At 45.1% G+C, this 20,107-nt stretch overlaps 2 protein-coding genes and 1 long non-coding RNA gene across 10 annotated transcripts in view; 1 reads left to right on the forward strand and 2 right to left on the reverse strand.

The window, feature by feature from the left end:
- Nucleotides 1-587, reverse strand: part of AGFG1 (ArfGAP with FG repeats 1) — a 35,542-nt gene extending 34,955 nt beyond the window's left edge. For 2 of the 6 annotated variants that reach the window (XM_083868466.1, XM_083868464.1), the window contains exon 1: nt 330-583. In XM_083868466.1, the coding sequence (XP_083724592.1) occupies nt 330-496 (167 nt within the window). In that variant the 5' untranslated portion in view covers nt 497-583. Of the gene's footprint in view, nt 1-325 lie in introns of all 6 variants that reach the window. The other 4 variants (XM_083868467.1, XM_083868469.1, XM_083868465.1 and 1 more) reach the window with 4 other exon arrangements.
- Nucleotides 347-17,359, forward strand: LOC310913238. 3 transcript variants are annotated; one of them, XR_014590782.1, is made up of 4 exons: nt 347-457; nt 2,889-2,969; nt 4,789-4,872; nt 17,275-17,359. It is a non-coding gene; the product is annotated as an uncharacterized lncRNA (long non-coding RNA). The 3 variants fall into 3 exon arrangements; XR_014590783.1 differs by lacking the exon at nt 17,275-17,359 and adding an exon at nt 13,570-14,694; XR_014590784.1 differs by lacking the exon at nt 17,275-17,359 and having other exon boundaries at nt 4,789-6,787.
- MRPL44 (mitochondrial ribosomal protein L44) lies at nt 14,812-18,284 on the reverse strand. Its single transcript, XM_083868473.1, has 4 exons — nt 18,093-18,284; nt 17,348-17,816; nt 16,291-16,469; nt 14,812-15,146 (listed from the first exon to the last, which is right to left on the reverse strand). Exons 1-4 carry the CDS (start codon nt 18,266-18,268, stop codon nt 14,975-14,977), a joined length of 996 nt encoding a protein of 331 aa, XP_083724599.1. The 5' UTR covers nt 18,269-18,284; the 3' UTR covers nt 14,812-14,974.
- Nucleotides 18,285-20,107: the final 1,823 nt, after the last annotated feature.

The following is a 20,107-nucleotide window of genomic DNA, read 5'->3' on the forward strand; positions in this document are numbered from 1 at the left end:
TCCGTGCCGGAGGAACCTCCCTGGGCTCATCCCCGGCCCCGCACACCCCACAGTGGCTCCCACGGGGATTTCCAGCGAACGCGCCCGGGAAAGCCTCCCGACGGCCTCCTTCCCTTCCCTTCCCTCCCCCGGGAGAGCCCCCCGCCCGCTGCGCTCCGACGTGGCCAGGCAGGAAGGGAGAGCGCCGGGGGAGCGGCGGCGCTGCCGGACCCGGCGGGGCTGCACCGCCCGGCCGCCGCCGCCCTGCGGACGCGTCCCCCCGCGGCCGGGGGCGGAGGTCACCGTTGCCGGGGGGACGGAGCCCGCGGTCCCCGCCCGCACTCACTCACAGGATGCCGGAGCAGGAGGTGCACACGAAGCTGCCCACGGTCATGTCGGTGTAGGTGGGGCCCCGCTGGTCGCAGTCGAAGCACTTGCGGTTGGGCGGGAGGCTGCTCATCTCCCGCAGCAGCTTCAGGTGCTTCTCCTCCTGCTTCCGCTTGGCGCTCGCGGCCATGGCCCCGCCGGCGAGGGACGGCCCGGCACGGCGCCGGGCCCCGCTCACAGCCCGGCGGCGCCGGCGCTCCGGGGCTCGGCCGGCGGGAGAGGGGCCGGGCGGGCGGGGGGGTGAGGGGAAGGCAGGGGAGGAAGGGGCGGGGAGGGCACGATCGGCGCCTGCCGGCGGGCCGGGGCCAGAACGCGGCGGCCGCTGACGCGGATCTGCGGGCCCGTGAGGGAGGGAGCGGGAGGGGGCCGCGGCTCGGGGGAAGCGGCGGCGGCGGCGGCGGCGGCAGCACCGGGCCCGGGGCGGCGGAATGACGAGCCCGGGCGGAACCTGCGCGACACCTTTATGAGCTCAGCGAGGAGATGGCGGCGGCGGCGGAGCCCCGGGCGCCCGCCGGCGGCAGCGCCCCCTGTCGCGCCGGAGGACGCACTGCTCCCCCTCCCGCCCCGCACAGCGCGACCCCGGCCCGGGGCGGGGCCGAGTCACCCCGTGTGACCCCGCGGGGCGGGGGGCAGTCCTGGGGAGAATCCCCACGGGAAAATGTCAGTAAACAGTGAGTGCGGTTAGACTTTTGTCGGGGAGGCGAGGTGCTCGGGGCGTGCTGTTCCCGCCGCCCCTCAGCCCGTGGTGGGCAGCGGGCTCAGGCCGGCTGGGGGGAGCGGGGGGTGCTCCGGGAAAGAGTGACCGCCTGCCTTGTCACCGCCCCGGCGGTGCCCGTGTCCCCCCGTGTCCCAAAAGCCTGGCAATCCAGTCCCGGAGCGTGGCGGCAGCGGAGGCGCTCCCGGTGCCGTCGGGGCTGTGCTCCCGCTCCCAGCCCGGTGTCCGGCGGGGATGGCCCGGGGATGGCCCGGGGTTGGCCCATGGCCCAGGTGCCCTGAGGCCCCTCAGCGCGGATCGCAGCGGGTCCGTGGGGAGAGCAGCCCCACCGGGTCTGGCTTGCTTGGGACAGAGGTGAGAAATGGCAGATTTCCTTTGGGAGTTTGGTGCCCGGCTGGCCGTTCCCCCATCGGGGAGAGAGCAGAGCCAGCAGTCACGTACATTGTACCCGGGAGGAAACCCTGATCTACAGAATATGTGTTTGTTCCACACCAAGGTGCCTAAAGGAATGCTTTTCAACAGTGTGCGAAATCAATGTAGAAACAAAAAGTCAATGCACTTTGTGTTTCAGCGATTTCATTTACAAAACACCCCAGCAACACTATGTATGATTAAAATCTTTTAAGGTTTAATGATTCCCCACACAATGTATTTAGGGTCATGTTTTGTGCCCCTGACGTCAGTACACATAGGAGCAATATCTAATCCACTGTATTTTCCTCATAGTTTTAGTTTAAAAATCTAGGACTAGGTGTTCAGCATCAGTGATCTGTCCTTCCTCTTCTGATTCCTCTGGTTGTTCTAATTTACATGAGCTGATCAACCAGATATAAGTTTTAAACACAGAAGGCAAAGCTCTAATTTTTTTCCTAGTATAGATGGCAGGAGCTGTTCAAAGTGAAAAATAAACACCACTAAATAATCATCAACGCTTAAATAGCATTCTTAAGAGTAAACAGGAAATATTTCCAGTCTTATAAGGACCAAATTCTCACTGCTTCCTCTAATTTTTCACTTCTCTATGAAATGCTGACATTCTTGTCATTCAGAAGGTTTCATTTATTTTGCCTTTTACAAAACATGCTAACATTGTACCTTTGCCAATGACCTAAAGCAGATGACCTAAATTTAGAAAAAAAATTTTGAAGGTTAAAAAACAAGTTGTTTTTTTTTCCTGGAAAATCCTTTGGAGAGCAGTGATTGGCCATGCACCTGCTGCAGCAGAGAGTTGCCACATGCGGCCAGGTTTTGTTTCAGCCGGAGTCAAAGGTGGTTTGTAACTGAAGCAGGAACATGCAGCTTCTGCTGCTCGTGTCACGACTGTGCTCACGTGAGTGTCACACAGGAACAGCTGCTAATAAAAACGACATCACTGTCATTGACATTGTCATTGTCAGTAAAATGTGGAGCTGAGCTCCCAGAGAAAATCTTAGCACTGTTTAAGTCAATCAGAAAGTTCAGCAGGAATCTCACGCCTGCAATTTGCTTTGTGAAGGAACAGTTCTACCATCACTCTGGTGTTTGATAAGGCTATTGAACCAAGATAGGTTTACACTAGTGGATAAATTACCTACGTTAACATTATTGTGGTTTAGAAACCACTTTTTGTAAATTCCAAGCTCCATTCTGTATCTTAGCAAATTTATCCCAGAAAACTACAGGATGAGACCTCGGGAGTGTGTGAGGATACACTGTGTTACAGATGATCTGGGGGATTCAGGTTCTTCCAGAGTCTGTGGGCAGCACTGCTCCAAACCTTGGGTTCCTACAATCAATTCTCTAACTCTTACCCTCCTGTTTCCCATAGGAACCGATGCCTAAGGACTACAAGGCCCTGTGTATAACTGGGTGTGTAACTGTTGACACAGAGATCTAAAAGCTGGCCAGGGTAACTTCCAGTGCTGTTTCACCTTCCCACAAGCAATAACATAAATGGTGCTCCTCTTCCACTCCTGCTTTTTCTATTTTTCGCTGCTCACAGCTAGCATTAATTCCCTCAAAGCCTCTGGCCTGTGTTTTCTCTAAATCATTAAAGGAAAATATCCACAAATAATATACATGACTAAAAATGCTTCTCTTCAGTTTTACTCCTTGATTTTCTTTTCATTATATTTTTTCTGTTTCTCTATTCTAGAACCTGAATTCCCATTCCTGCAGCTTCTCTGTCCAAATTTGTTCTTCATTCTCTCCTTCTAATGACCAGACTTCTGCAGTTGGAAATGTACTGGCCAGCTGTTTATTCCAAAAGTGCTTAATCCCTGCTGCACCTGCTACAGCTTTTAGTATTAAAATTAATTTCTTAACAAGAGGTAAAACAATTATTTTTCATGCTTGCAATATTTCTTTTTACATAAGAAACAGGATTTAATATTCCAGTCGTGGGTAATAATATCTGAAAGATGTTGCTTCGGTAAGCCCTTAAATATGGGCGAATAGGGTATAAATTATAATATACAAGCACATAATCTAGGTGATTTATTGTCAGGACCAAAAGAAACAAGAGTCTAAGAATGTACATTTGGGAGATGAATAAGACGTTCTCTGTTTGCCACTAGGATTGAGGTCAATAATATCCACTTTAAAGCAATTAACCCAGCAGGATAAGCGATGTGAAAATTATCATGCTGAAAGGCTAATGGGCTATTAAATCCATCTAGCTTCACCACTGATGGGCATACAGAATTAATCCTGGGATTAGGTGTATCAGGTCGGTGGTAAACTGCTACCTCAATATTTGTATATGAAGGGTTTTCTGAAAATGCGAGGAAAGAACACAGTCAGAATATTCACTGATATGCTCTATTCAAGGTTCAGTCCACTGAGCATAAATTAGTGTTCTGTGCCTGGCCTGATTCAAGCAGTAGCTTTTTATTAATGAATAGATACATTTTGGTAAGAGCTCAGAACAAGAGAAAGTTGTAGTAATGGTTATATAAATCATACTGCCTGTTGACAGTTATTTAAATCTGGACAATTCAATGCAAGAAAATGGTCAGACAAATATGATTGAATTACATCATTATCTTTACTTGCAATGCCATTTCCCTTGGACATTTCCCATTTCCCATCACCCACTGCTATGACATTACCATTGTAAAAAAAGGTAAAAGATGGAAAGCCCTGCCTTTACCCTTAACAGCTGTGAATAAGAAACTGGGCTCACAATAAAGAGAAAGGCACAGTCACATCATCTTGGGATTTTTGTAATGAACAAGTTAGTGGTATTTTTTTAATGTCATATTTTATCTTTGTGACATATAACTAATTGATTTGGAGTACTATGGACTAGGAAATTATTTTCAGTCACTATATGATTCTATTCCTGCTTTCTAGATTGGCCAGTGATGTTGAAAGGTTCAACTTTGCCCCTTTATTTGACACAGTTCTTGAAATTCCATCATGCCTCAAGTGCACAAGATCATATTCCAGTTTGTAATCACAGACTAGGCAGTGGAAAGAACCTGTTTATGCAGTTGTAGTGAAGGCAAAATATTTGTCATAGGGATATCTTGTATGCAAGGCAAATGCATTTAATTTTTAAGTTCATCTTTACAGTACATTTATTTTTCAAGTATGTGCCAATGTTTCTAATACTGTTTTTTGTTTTGTATTGGTTTATCATTTATCTATAAAGCCCTGTAGTGAATTATGCTTTCTAAGCTATCACAGAAGTTTTGGCAAAATGATCATTTCCTGCATCCTTTCAGAGGAACATGCCAGAGGAGAGTGGAACCCTTTAAACCACAGAATCTATTCATATTTGTTCCTGTAATGGCAATAGAAATATAATGGTAAGTCATAGAATATTTTACATTTGCTGGAACATCTCACCGGAATGTTGGCAATACACAAGGCAGCCCAGAGTCTGTGGGTAGAAGAAAGAAGTTCTGGAACTGATATGAATAAAATGACAAGGATGCAAAAGAAAAAAAAAAAAAAAAAAACAGCTTTAGGAGACAAAGGTGAAAGACAGAACTCAATGGTGATAAAATAATTCAACTCTTCAACTCTTTTGGTCCTAAATTAGAAGAGAGAGAGACAGAATCTAAACCTCAACAGCTTCTGTAATATTTGGCTACATAAAGTACTGAACCAGGAAATGCTCTCCCAGCTCTCTGAGCAGGAACAACTTAATTTTCACATTAAAGTTTAATGACTTAAGTTATTTCTTGACCTACAAATGAGATTTGTATTTAAAGCCCAATGTTGAAGTTCAATTCTTCGGTACCTTTTCCACTTGATGAGCATTTCCTGCCTGTTTTCTGTAAAACTCCCATGGGAGTGAAGAGAGGCCTTTGTTGCTTTCCACTAATGAATCTAAATTATTGATTAGTCAGTCTAATTTGTGGAAGCTGCTATTGGTTAGTGCTGTCTTAGAACTGCCTTAGATTGGGCAAAAAGAAATACAGGTAATTTCACAAAGATCTTCAGTGAGGGAAAGTATTGGAATAGATAAGAGAAACAGCATATTTAGCCAGTGTTCTTTCATTTGCCCACATTTTACAAAAGTCACACATTCTCCTTCATACTTCCCTGGTATTTTCTGTATTTTAATAAACATTATTTGAGGGCTGATTTAGGGAACACTAGAGTAGAATTAACGGTTATGAGCAGACATCTTTCAATGCTGATGGTAAAACCCTGAAGCAGTGTCTACAACTGGAATCTAGAAAACAGGTTCATAACTTTCTAATTCTCTAAGCAACCTGGTTATACAAAGGGTGAAAAAGAACAAAAAGTGCAGAGTCGGTTCCCAAGACAAGTCACAAAATACCTGCCATGCGCTGCATGATCTGAAACACTGAGGCTGTAAATCAGTGACTCCAATATAGTAATGTTTGAGTCTTGCCTGATAAACAAAGTTTTGTACACTCCACTGCACAAATCAATGGAAATAACAAGTGTCAGAATAGCTAAACATCATGGAAACATCCATTTGGACTCGAAATGGGATGAAAAAGAACAATAGTTTTGAGTAAAAAAATGGAGATGGACATAACAAAAGAGGGAAATGTAGGAGATAGAGCTCTTAGATGTCAGACATTCAGCTAGAAGAATGCAGAAGATAATCTATGTCATGTGAATATAGGAAAATTAAGTTTTTCAGTCACCCCATTTCTGAAAGAAGATAGTTTAGAGGACAACTACAAAAAGAAAACCGATTCTATGAACTTTAGTGTCATTTTTCTCACTACTGTAATTTTAAAATCTGAGATGTTGTCACCAAGATTTTTTTCCATTAATCTTTGAGAATTTGTCTCATTCAAACTGCAGAGAGAAGGGCTTTATGACTGGTAGCAATAACAGATAAAAGTAAAAGCAGCAATGAGATGCACAACAGACCAAAGGATCCCCCAGAGAACGTAGCACAGGCTCCTGCAGCTGCAGGGAGTGGATATGGATAATCCCTGGTAGCTGCAAATATCCTCTTAGGGGAGGTTTTCTGCAGGAGAAGCCTAATCTCAATCCATACATGGGAAAAATAATGCTAAACCTAGTAATGGTTTAGCACTTTTCTCTCTTTCATTTTCTTCAGAAGTACAAAAACAAACTTTCAAATTGTTGTTTAGAATAACCGGTTTAGCAAGGAAAATGAATCCCCTGACACTCAGGCCTCTTGTACCTTCTCCTGTACAGCAAGAGCACCTGCAGTGTCTTGCCTCGAACTGTGTTTAACACTGCAAGTCATACTTGTAGTTACAAACAGCTGTAAAAAAAAAAAAAAAAAAAAAAAAAAAAAAAAAAAAAAAAAAAAAGATTTCTTTCAAGAATGCATTCTCTGGTGAAGTGGTAATGACAGACATGTCTCTTGGAAACAATGTGTGGGAATTTCAACTGAGAAGGTTGATTTTGAAAGCATTTGTCATATTAGAAAAACTCTTTTTTAACCAGGAGATAAAAAAGAGAAATGCTTATCTTCATGTGACTTAACCAAAATGTCTTGACATGAAAAAGAAGTGTTTTTCATTACGTGACAGGAACATTTAGTATTTCTAGTTACATGTTTAAATAAATTTTTAAAAATCCAGAAAGCAACATAACAAAAACCCAACAACAAAACAACCACCAGAAACAAATGAATAATCAATGGCATGTTGTGCATAGTAGCATTCCATGTACTGTGTTTTGGAAATGGCAAAAGAGTGAGTGTTCAGAATATTATCACAGCCTGAATTGAACAAAACCTTTGGTTTGTGGACAAGGAAGAGAATTAATAAATACTCTGAAACAGCACAGTGAATGAAAAATTTGAGTTAACAGCAGAAGAAACAGTAGTGTCTTACTGACATAAACAGAGGAATTTGAGAAATGCACCCCTGATGTCCAAGAGCTTTTATAAAAATGGCAAAAAACTCCAGCAAGGTCTGGGCTACCTGGATAAGGAAAATTGATGGGGAGAAGGAGCCTGACAGTTAATAAATCATCACAAATATGGAAACAGAAATAATACAGAAGCTGTTAGGGAAGCATAGTATTTCTTACAAAGTAGGACTTTTAATCAAATGTCTTGTAATTGTTGGAGTTTGCAACCCTGTTAGTATAATTTTTTTAGATCTCTCTTCTCAGTTTACCCCGACTTTCCTAAATTATCAAGTTCTACTGTGTGAATACACTTTATGAATACAGAGGTTTTACATCCTGCTCCTCTTTGTATGTGGTTGTTTCAGACCCCAGTGCTTTACTAATGAAGGTCCAGCATTCCAATTGTTCCAGTTTGATGTATTCATAGCCAGCTTATAGATACTGCTCTGAAACCTTCAGGTCCTTGTCCCCCCCTGCACATCCCTCTGTGCTCACAGATATCTGCCCAGCTGCCATGGAGACACGTGCAGGCAGGAGATAGAGGAGATGGGGGGCTTTGTGCATTGCTGCACACTACAACTTTGCTGATTAGGAGGGCAAACACTCAAAACTGAACCAACTTAAGCAAAGGAAAAATTAACAGAGAAAGGTTTCATAGTGATTATTGAACAGTTTCCATTGGTACTGACGTGGGCATTTGCCAGAGTAAACTCATTTTACACTCCTGGACAGAGACCACTGTTCAAACCCACCTGCCAAAACCTTTTCTCTTTCTGTATTTTCTCATTATAAAGTCAGTGAATGTTCAGAGTACTCTCTGCAGTCTCAGCCTTGCTCTGAAGCACTATGTGTTTTGTTTTTTTGCTGCAGCCTCTCAGCATTGCCAGGCAATGCCCAAATTGCCCTCGATCCTCTAGACAGCCAGTGCCATCCCCTTGTATAATGAAATCCAAAGAACTATTTGTCACAGCTATTTGGAATAACATCTTCATGTTAAATGATGTATTGTTATGCTTCAAAACTGGAAATTATCTTGAAGCATAAAATTATTCCTTTCAGGTTTCAAAAATTAGCTAGTAATAGTCAGATAACTCAGCAGTGTGTACTGTCACTAGCAACAAATCCTTCCTGCAACATTGGGGAGTTTTCCTTTAAAAAATTTTGAAACTCATTCCAAATTTTATCAAACTTTGTTATTTTTGTTGTTATAATTTAATCCCTGATGATTTTGGTTACTTACTATGAAATGATGAGTATAGTACTCCAAGGAAAAAAAAAGTTCAAACTTATTTTTAAATAGCCTATTTTTATATATGATATCAACCAAATTCAACCTGATCCATGATGATCTTCTAAACAGTTGATCTTACAGCTGAGCTTGCAGTGGGCAGTTGAAAAAAAACAATTAGAAACTAATTAGTTAGAAAGGAAATTTTCAAAGAAATAAACTATGAAATAAATGTCCTAATTCTGAAACCTGGCAATAATCAACAGTTTGCTGCTGGTCTAGATTTCCATGAACTTCAGCAGTCTGCCTGCTGGTCATGCAGCACAGAGCCTGAGTCAAAGAAATCCTCACAAACCTCACCTGAACATTGTGCCTGCAGTCACAGGACACCATCAGAGCAGATTCCCAGCAGAGGGAAAAATGTGCAATGCTGTGGGTCCTGAAGTGAAACTGGGTGGGTGTGGGCATCCAGGTTCCTTCTGAAATAATCAGAGCAGCAGTAGAAGCAATGATGAATTGCCATGGGGGGGATCTGCTAAGTGCCCATATGAATGTCACCCTTTTTTTCCCTCTCCAGTTGTTGTCTCATTGCCTGATGGCCACAGGTTGTTAAAAACTGCCTGACTGAACACATGCTGAAATAGCATCACATGATATTTGAGATAGAAATTAAATATTTAACATATATTTTTACTGCAAAAGAAACATGAAAGAAAACTGAACTGTGCTCTGATATTATAAACAGAAAATGACAGGGGAATCATTCAAAGCTAAACCCATCATCTCCTTAGTAATGAAAACCTAATCAAATTATAAAAGCATCTCTCCCAAGCTCATTGCCACAGCTGTTGCTCAATCAGAAAGTCTGTGTAATGGAACAGGAAATCTTCAGACATACTTTTAGATTAGGCAACTGTGTTTTTCCCGATGGACTATAAAAACAAAATTATATACATTTCCAGTTCTCATCACTTGAAATTAAAGAGAATAATTTCCATTAACATTCAACTAGCTCAGCTAATGAAGCCATTTTCTCTCTGGACTCTTCCTTCTTGAACATTCTCTGTTTTTCACAAATTATTTTGTTCTGATGTCATCCAAAACACTGGTATTTTTGCCAGTAAGTTACAGGATAAAGCTGTGCCTCCTAGTGCTACTGAAATAACCACTCAAGTAACTGGATTTCTTTATTTAACCACCAGAACTTTTAGACAAATCCCTGCCCTCTGGTGGTGGGAATGCTTCCCCTGATAAATCCTACTCTGACATGACTAATTCTGTGACACTTCTTTAGTTTCAACAGTATTTTCTTAATTTTGCCGAACTGCCTCTGTAGAGGAGATACCCCACAAGAACAGGTTTCAGAATGCTGTTGATTCAGAATCTTTGAACTCCAATTACTCTGAACTTTCTCTCACAGGTTTGGGTCTAATGTGGGCAATGGTGCTCCCCCTGTGTCGTCCCTTCAGCCTCGAGGAAAGCACACAGATTTTTCACTGCAGTTGGTTTCATTGTTTGACCTGACAATATCCCCTGCCTTGCCACACAGATATTTATCCCAAATCTCACAGATATTTATCCCAAACCTGGATATGTCCCCACAAATCCGCTGTCTCAGCATGGCAGTGGGTCTGTCCTCACTACCTGCTACATGGCATTATTCTCTAGAAATGGTCAAATAAGCAAGAGCAGAACATTTTAAAACTTCCAAACTTTACAACTTCAGAAACCCATCTCCTACATAAGTCACAATTATTTAATTTTTCCCTTCTCTAAGGTTGAAAAATTGCCAGGGACACTTTTCCACCCCACCCAAGTGCACGGTACAGGCTACAAAAAGCCACACATACACTGGCATTCACAAACTGAAGATTTGATTAAACACTTGGCTAAATATGTGGAAATCATGAAATTATGGAACCTCTTGCCAGGAGCAAAGGACTACAGCTCACCATTGTCTCCTGAAACAGCTTGCATTAAACAGTGTTAAGTTTCCTTGAAGGTGGATAATAAAATATTGTTTCAGAACTGTTTTTTACAAGTTTCATATTTTTAGTATTCAGAAATGCTACATAAACATTGGCCAGGTAATTTAAATTGCTATTGAAAATAACATTTTTAATAGAAACACCTACCTACTGATGCAATTCATTTTGGTTTCCTGTATAAAGTAACAAAATTAGCTGCTTTAAACCAAAATGGTGCCTTCAGGACAAAGAGTATTGAACTTATACAAAGATCAGGTAACAACTAATCTAAAAAAGTTACTCAAATAGAAAAACAAATGTTGCTCTGATTTATATAAGCACCCCAGACTAATTAAGGGAAAACACAGGACTGCAGAGCTATTGAGATGCCCCCTAAAGGGGAGCTCTCATGCATGTTCAAAACTCAATGAAATGTTAATCTCATTGGAATTAAATGCAAAATTCCTCCAACATCAATAAAATCAAGATTTTTTTTCTGGTAACATTGGGTATAAGTGAGCACAAGTTGCAATTAACAGTTCCAGAGGTAAAGAATAAATTTTAATTTTCATATTAGAAAAGTGAGGTTCTGTAATTGTCCCCAGATGGAGCAACAGGAGCAAATGATTTAATGTGTCCAAAATGAACATGTTTGATTATAAACCTGTAAGTTCAAGAGGACAGTCCCCAGCACAGCTGCCACAGACGGGCAGAAACATTACACTGATTACACAGAAATAGAAAGGGATGATGATGTTTGCCTTCTCCCTAGAGCTACCCTTTTCCCGAGGAAGAGCAGCCCAGTTTTTGTGTGCACCACAAAGAGCTGCATTGCAGTGTGCCTGTGATTTAGGAATCACCAAGAGCCTTCAATAATGCTCTGATTCTGTCACATGGAGCAGCTGTTCCCACTCTGCAGCCTCAAACTATGGCAGGGGCTATTTACTGACCAACTGGTGACCACTGGACCTTTAGTTTCTTAGGCAAGCTGAAATGGGAAAAATGCAAAACTAGTGCTATTTCATCTGAGGAATTAATTTGGAAAGATAAAACCAATCTGTCCTTGTTGAGAAGTGTTTGCTTCTCAACACTTAATGCATCTCTCAATATTAAACTTCAAAGCTCTGATGTAAGAGAACCCAAATAGTTCAGAGCCTCTTTAAAGTCACCACAGCTTCTCAGTAAAGTTAAGGACAAGGAAAAGTAGGGCTCTTCTTATGTTCCTGTACTGCATCATCCCCTCCCTCTGCCCTGCAAAACACAACGACAACTCATCTTTTGATGTTTTGAATTCTTCATAGCTTTGAATAGCAGCATAACACCAGAGCACCTCATTTAAATTTTTGATTTATCATAAAACCCAAGAGATTGTTGTAAGAAATAAAAAATAAATGTCATAAACCAGTAAAAGCTTTGACTTTTCACCAGCAATTTCAAACTCTGAATTAACACCTAGAGAACTGTGAAATTATTGTGTTTTCATCTCCTGCCTTTAAGTCACAGCAACAATTAACACAAGAATTATTCCTGGACTGTTTTTTGTTATGAGAAAATTGCAGCAAAACGTCTGGTTATTGTAACCAGAAGCTGCAGTTGAAAGCGAGGAGACCTGGGTGCTCAGTCACATCACTGAACTGCTGAGACACAGGAGCAAAAGCACAAACTGAGAACAGAAGCAACTTAACAACAGTGTGTGAAAGCATATTAGGAAGTTTTTCTTCAATTACTTAGCTGGTACCAATAGAACTTCTCTTACCTTTCCCAAAATAAAATTACAACACTTAAAAAAAAAAAAAAAAAAAGACAAAAAAAAGACAAAGAACGTAGATGACAGAAACAGAGTAATCCCAGACCATTCACTGGATTTATCTAGCATTTGGAGAAAAAGCAAGTCTAAGTTACTAGTGTTTCCTACTGTTTAGTGAGTTTACAAATAATAGTTTTTGTAACAATTATCGAGTTTGTCAATGGGTTGCAAGAATAAACTGTCCTGATTCCTTTCTGTCAGTCATTATTGACACTCTGCTCAATGTATTGTCTCTCTGAAAGATACATAAAATGTGACTGTGAAAGGAACAACCACTGGGAGACATAAATGCACTTGTACTCAGGACCAATGCAAGCAGCTCACAAAGCACTTTTCAGACAGAACTGCCATGGAATTTCACGAACAATGTTTCTGAGCTGCCATTTTCACCACACTTTGTAGCTAATGATTTCTCTAGGTGTGACAAATCTTTTAAATATGCTATGATTTATTGCTACTGCAAGGAAAAAGGCTAGTAATCCGAAATAGGTAAATGATCTCACTAGTACAGCTGTAAACCCTGAAATACATGTTGACTCAGAAATTAAAGGACAGATACCACATAAAATGCTTTTCTGACCTTTAGAAACTTGAAAATAGGACACATTTTTTAATAAAAACTCCTTTTTCAGTCACACTTCTATAAAAACCCAGTCCTTTCTTTCCATGTCCCCAAATTGTCTTTTCATTTGATCTCAATAGATTCCATACATGTGCCACAGAGTAAATGGATTTATTTCGCATCACTCAGCATTTACAAGCACAGTACTCTGTAATCCACTTCTCCTAAGACTTATGCCCACATTCTAAACTATAAAGCCAAACGAAGCAGATCTTCATTGTTTCTAAAGGTAAACTAACTGAAATTTGCTTCTCCATCTCAAAATACATAAATAATGTATATAAATGCAGTAGGTAGCTTTGGCTGTAAAAAACCCACCTTCACTATTGTCCTTTTAAAATAGGTAAAGAGCAATAACCTCATCTGGAAACTAAGAATAGCATGAGTAATTTTACCATCTTTTCACATTTTGCTCTTATTCCCCTGGAATATAGTGACCTTATTGGCTTTGCTTATGTAAGTGGTAATAGATTGCCTAGCTGGAATTTTTCATTTAACACAAGCAATTCTATGCATATTTTATGCTGGGTTGATCCTTCTGCCCTCCTTTTCTTATTGCAGCTCTCACTGGTGTGACCTCTCAGCCAGAGACAGCAGGAAGGTCTCTGCTCTGCAGCCACATCAGTGTTTGACACTGGGGAGATGCAGGGCACTGAGTGCTGGGGACACTCAGGGGTCACACAGAGACTCCTCCTGCCTGAAAACACCAATAAATCTCTTTCCACTGTGTCAACATAGCCAGCACTCACTGTCACAGCACAGACCTGCCCAGCAGCTGCAGCCAGAACCTTTGGCTGCCAAGTGTCCTTCTCTAAATCCACCTTGTGGGCCTAAGGCAAAGGATGTGCTGCAATGAACAGCACTGTCAAACTTGGATGAACGGCCACTGGCCTGATTCTCCCCCTCCTATTAGTGAAGGCATATTCTTTTACCTGGTGTCTTCCTTTACAATCAGTGCTCACAATGGAATAAAGCAGGAAACACTTCCTGAACAAGTGTCCTACATCCAGCTTCTTCCTTGCGGGGCTCAGACAAATTTGTAATAAATTCTCACTCATTTTTTAAGAAAATTATTCCAAAAGAGTCGCAGTTCTCACACATCTGTTGCCCTCTGAGTTTCTATGACATTTAACAGAAATACCATGCAGGTACCTGAGTTATTCCTAAGTGTCCTTCCATTCATTTAGAGTTACACTGAAATAGCTACAGATGCTGCAAACAAAACAGACACTGATTTCACTGAATCCAATACTTCAGTCATGGAACTGCTTAAATGAAAGTACATTGTTCTCCAAGTTCTTTAGGTTCAGGCCTTCATGATCCTTATTTTCACTAATTTCTCATTTTGAAATAGAGGCATTTTTACAAATTTCAAAAATCTTTCACAGCATACTCCAACTATAGAAACCAATGTGCACGGCAAGTAAAATTCGGATGAAAGCAGTGAGACCTCAGAAGTTTGAATCCCCAACAGTGTCAGGATCATCATCACACCTGATGTTTTCACAAGGTGAAGGACACATCAGTCCAGATGCAATCCAAAGGCTGATGTTACATATGTTAATTCAACTCAGCTTATTAAAAATCCTCTCCAAAGAATCTCCAAGTAAGCATTCATGAAAGCTGTTTCTGTACAGTAAGACTTTGTCACACTATATGTATGATGTTATTAAACATCACTAAAAATGGTCTCCTGTGATGTACAGAAAAACTTCCCAGCCAAAAGGCCAAAATTCAGATTCTTCAGTGCCCTTCAGATTAAGGGCACTTCTGTTACATTTAGGAAAATGAGCAAACATTAAACATTGTGCAAAAGGAAAAGGCTTTATTTAATACCATATATGATTTGGAAGTTTCAAGCACTGAAGACCAGAAAAATAAACACGTGTTTTGCTTTTCCAAATACACCTATGTTCAGCATGGAAGCCATTGATTTTTAAGATACACCAGAAATGTCTTTTAGCACCTAGTTACTGCTGATTGCCTTTTCAGCTGCCAATCCTTGTTTGGGTTTGGAGTAATCCCAAGGCCTCCTGTTCTCCGTGTATCCATAGAGCTTCCGCAGTGCCACGCGTGCAGCCTCCTCCTCTGCAGCCAGCAGTGTTTCACCAGGGCCTTCAGCTATAATCTTCTTATCACTTGGGGAAAAAAAACAAAGTTACAACCATTTCCAACATGAAACCATGAGCACTGCTGTGTATCGTGAATAAAACAGATTGTTTTTTCTCCAGTGTTTGTGAATACTGATTTCTGTATACACACAATGGAAACACTTCTGTTTCTGCAGGTCTTTCCTGCAAAGGTAAGTAATTGTATATTCAGTAAAGGAAACTCATCAGAAATGTGTCCATTTCCTGGAAGAACACCACTCTGTTCATTTATGTTCCTAATACAGCACTGATTCTTTACAGCATTCAGTTTGTTAGCCCTGATAAAAATATGCAAATTTGTTACTCTGGTTAGCTTAAACAGGAACTGAAGTGCTTTTGTCTTTTCTCCTCCCCTGGTAAGGAAGCCTCTCAAACTGCTTCAAAAGGACTGACAGAGAAGCTCTCTCTGTTATGAATTATGTGCTCATGTCTGTTTAACAAACACCTATGGGCACTAAATAGAAGCAGTTCATGAAGGGACACCAGGGATTCCAGAAGAGAAACAATCAAAGTTCCTTTCTTTTTTATAAGATACATCTTAGAAAGCATGGAAACCAAAGCAGGGTAAAGCAGAACAAGTTAAGGCAGCCTTCCCATGTGATCCTTCCTCTGCAGCTCCTTTAGGAAAGCAGCAGTGATGTGGATTCTGTGCTGCCCCACAGGAGCAATGTCACTCCTGGGCTCGGGACACAGACACTGCTGGGGCCCAGTTTACAGTGCTGATGATTTTAAAACTTAAAAGCTTCTCTGGAACTTAAAATGAGTCGCTCCTCCATCCCACCTCCCTTGATGTCTATTTATGGTTGCCTAAGCCCTGGATACAGCTGTGGTCCCTCCAAAGCCATGCAGTTATGCTGTTCCCCAAGTTCCTGTGTCAGGTCACTGAGAATACACCCAGGCTCTTTGGTGCACCCATTTAGCCTCTGGAGCCTTTAATCAGAGACTGTTCATGTCTCACCACAGTGAGCTATGGCCAATGCTTAAATGGCTCATTTTGTGTGGAAGTTACTATCAGGTTTCTTTTCTGGAACAACTTGACCAAAAAGCCCGAGTAGAAAAGTAAAAGACCATCTTCCCTCCTTCCCACGCCTCCAATTAAACCCATTTAACTTTAAATTAATATGGCACTAACCAGTACAACCCAACAAAGTAGACTGGCAGAACTGTGCTGACTCCCAGCTGCCTGGTAATTCTTGGTTCTGGAGCAGAGATATTCCTCTTGGTCAGTTCTTCCACCAGTAAACCCATAGGATTTACAACTTCCCAGATCTCAAACAGGTCTTTTCCAATCAGCTGGGGAATAAAAAAGTCCTAAACAAGAATATTTAGAAGTTACAATTAATGGCTTGAGATTCTGGTGTCTCCTAATGAAAATACAGTATGAAGAGACAATAACTGATAATGAATTGCTGAAATGAATGGTAAAGCAGCCTCAGTGCCCCACCCCAGTGCTCCGAGTCTCTGATTGTGCTTTAGCCACTGACCAGGGCAAAGTCAGCCCCAGACCCAGAGAAAGGAGAGCTCCAGCCTGAGGGACAGGCTGTGACAGCAGAGGAGCTGTGACAATGCAAGGCGATGTGTAAACCCACGGGTTTGGATCACTCTCTTGTCTGTAAACAGCTCCTTGCTCTTAAAGACACCTCTCAGTGGTCTTGGCTAAGGAAGAACACTTAAACAAACACTTCTCCATTGCAAAACTAAAAATAAGTGAAAAGGATGACTGAAAAAACAATAGCTGCTAAAACTACTTTGTCACACTGAATTTCAATCAAACATTTTTAATGAAATATCTTCAGGGGCTTGCACTCCTACATGCAAAACTTTGAACTCATCTCTGTTTATACAGAACAGATTTTTTTTTATTTGAAGATATATGAAATCTCACATGGAATAAATTCATTATCTCATAGTATAGTGCATGGAATATAATGCTTTTCCTTAGCAGCTTTCAATAAATATTAATATCACCATCATAAACCAGAAGTGTATCATTTTATGTACTTGATCACCTTTCTTAATGAAAAAAACCAAAAAACAAAACCACCAAAATACCCAACCCCCAAAACCCCAGCAAAGCACCACCATCAGATCTCATTGTTAAATTGTCTTGTTACAGGTATTGTGAAACTTCTGCCAGCCTACCTGGATCTCCCCCCATCCCGGTACAAACCAGCACTTAACGAACCTACCCTGACAAAGACGCCGGTTCTCTCGGGCCCGCTGCTTTCCAGCAGGGCTCCTATCACCGCCAGGAACGTCCTCTGCAGCACCTCTGGTGGGGCAGGAAAATCCCTGCAAAGCGTCAGGTCCTGTATGGCCAGGTTTTGAGCCACATAAGAGACAAGTTCCTGACCGGTAAGAAAATCAACCAGCGCTTCTAGGCCCTTTGCAGGCAGCTCCGGGTAGGCGCCCCCCAGGCTCTCGGCCAGGTAGGCGCGGGCGAAGCGCAGCCCCCGCTCGGCCAGGCCGCCGTTGTCCCGCAGCTGCAGAGCGGCCGCCTCCTTGTCCAGCCCCAGCCGCCGCCGCCGCGCCTCCTCGCTCTCGATGTAGCAGGGGTTAACAAACGCCGTCTTGAGAAGCTCCAGGGAGAAATCTTCCTGCACCCGGTGGCCGAAGGCCTGGATCTCCGCGTGGTAATCCCAGCTGGGCTGCTCGGACCTGCGGGAAGGGAACAGCTCAGGACAGAGCGCGGTACCCGCCCCGCGCCTTTCCACAGGGCACGAGAAATGAAACTGAGCCTGAACACCAAACCCGGTGTTTAAATCCCTGGGGTCCCCGTCTGCCTGCCCCGTTAAACCCGGGCTATGCCAGCCTACGGAGCTCAACCCATTCTGCTCCAAAGCGTGACCAGACGGGGCCTGAATGTCCCGATTTCCCCCTTTTGGGGCCGTCGCACCCCTTTCTCCGAGCCCCGCCCGCCCTCCCGCCGCTCACCGCCGCTGCGGAGGCGCCTGCAGCCGCTGCAGCTCCAGGTACGCCCGGAGCCACCGCTTCTTTTCGGGGGGCGGCGCGGTGCTGAGCGCGGTGCTGGGCGCGGTACCGAGCCCCGTGCCCCGGCCGGCCCCGGCCCGCAGCGGCCCCGCCGCCCGCAGGAGCAGCCGCGCGGCCATGGCGGGTGCGGGCAGGGCAGGGCCGGCCCCGCCCCGCGCCTTCCGGGCGGAAGCGCTGCCGGCCCGGGCGGCGGAACCGGGAACAGGCCCTGCGGCCTCCACCGGCACCCACGGGAACCCACGGGAGCCCACGGCCCCGGGGACACGGCAGGGACAGGGCCGGGGCAGCTGCAGCGCCGGGGCTCCAGCTTGGGCCGCCTGGGCCTTTCGGGTGAGACCCGCAGGCCGGGCGCCCCTCAGCCCTCAAGCCACGGCAGCCCCTGGTGTGCCCGGGGAGCTCTCTGGGCCCGGGGCAGCCCCTGGTGTGCCCGGGGAGCTCTCTGGGCCCGGGGCAGCCCCTGGTGTGCCCGGGGAGCTCTCTGGGCCCGGGGCAGCCCCTGGTGTGCCCGGGGAGCTCTCTGGGCCCGGGGCAGCCCCTGGTGTGCCCGGGACAGCCCCTGGTGTGCCCGGGGAGCTCTCTGGGCCCGGGACAGCCCCTGGTGTGCCCGGGGAGCTCTCTGGGCCCGGGACAGCCCCTGGTGTGCCCGGGGAGCTCTCTGGCCCGGGACAGCCCCTGGTGTGCCCGGGGAGCTCTCTGGGCCCGGGACAGCCCCTGGTGTGCCCGGGGAGCTCTCTGGGCCCGGGGCAGCCCCTGGTGTGCCCGGGACAGCCCCTGGTGTGCCCGGGGAGCTCTCTGGGCCGGGGCAGCCCCTGGTGTGCCCGGGACAGCCCCTGGTGTGCCCGGGGAGCTCTCTGGGCCGGGGCAGCCCCTGGTGTGCCCGGGGAGCTCTCTGGGCCGGGGCAGCGGCGCTCGCCCACCGCGCCTCACGGGCGGCCCCTCAGGTGGCGGCGTTCTAAAATCTTTTTTTGAGTTCCATTCTCACGTGCAAGACAAAGTCCGGTTTTGCGCACTTAAAAGAAGCTTTATTTTTGACTATCGCCTGTACAGTTCTTTGTACATCTCTCAGCCTTGATTTGCACCATCAGAATTCATACAGCACACCTTCAGTGCAAAAGGTCATGGTATAAAAACTCAGGAAAACGCAGAAAATGTGCAAAGCAGGCCTGGCCCTTTTTACCGTCTTTACTAAAAGACAAAGGCACACGCTTCAACATTCACGGTAAGAAAACACGCACAGCAAACGCCGCGATGTAGTCACGGAACACAGTGAACAAAGCTCAGACAGAACAAACGCCACAGCCCCGTGGGAGAGGCCAAGGCAGCGGGTACAGCCTGGACAGCCGTGCAGCAGCCACACCGAGCCCGCTCCGGCTGCACAGCGCGGGGAGGGGGTGACAGCAGCATTTACAGCACTTACATCAAAATCCTCCGGGCTCTCCTGTCCGTACCGGGGCATTGCAGCCCCAGCCCCGCCCTGAGCAGGGGACCGGGCCCTCTGTGCTGGGGGGAGCGAGGACAGGGCTGAAACAAACCCCCCCAGCTCCCTCTCCTCTGCAGCCGCTGTGCATCACCCTCTCTTCACCCTGCGTGTCCCTCTGGGGTCCTGCACAGGGCTCTGGGTGTCTGTAAAGCTGCGGTGTCCCCGCGGGTCTCGCACACCGGCACGGTGGGGTGTTCCGTACTCCCCGGGGAAGGAGCCGCGGCTGCCGCACGGCGAGGGGCACGAAGCACCAGCCTGCAGGGAGCTCCCTCAGCACCCCCGTGACAGTATCTACCAAACGAGGTGGAGCACGAGGCTGAGCAGGCAGTGTTTGAACTGACCCTGGTATAGGGCACCCCATCCCTACCACAGAGCCTGACACAGCGCCACAACACGCAGCCTGCACAGGGCTCTCGACATGCCAACCTGCTGCTTTGGAGCTGTTCGGGCCACTGCTACTACTTATTGCAAAGACTAA

The sequence above is a fragment of the Zosterops lateralis genome, assembly GCF_965231275.1.
Source record: "Zosterops lateralis genome assembly, chromosome: 10".
NCBI classification, from domain to species: Eukaryota; Metazoa; Chordata; class Aves; order Passeriformes; family Zosteropidae; genus Zosterops; species Zosterops lateralis.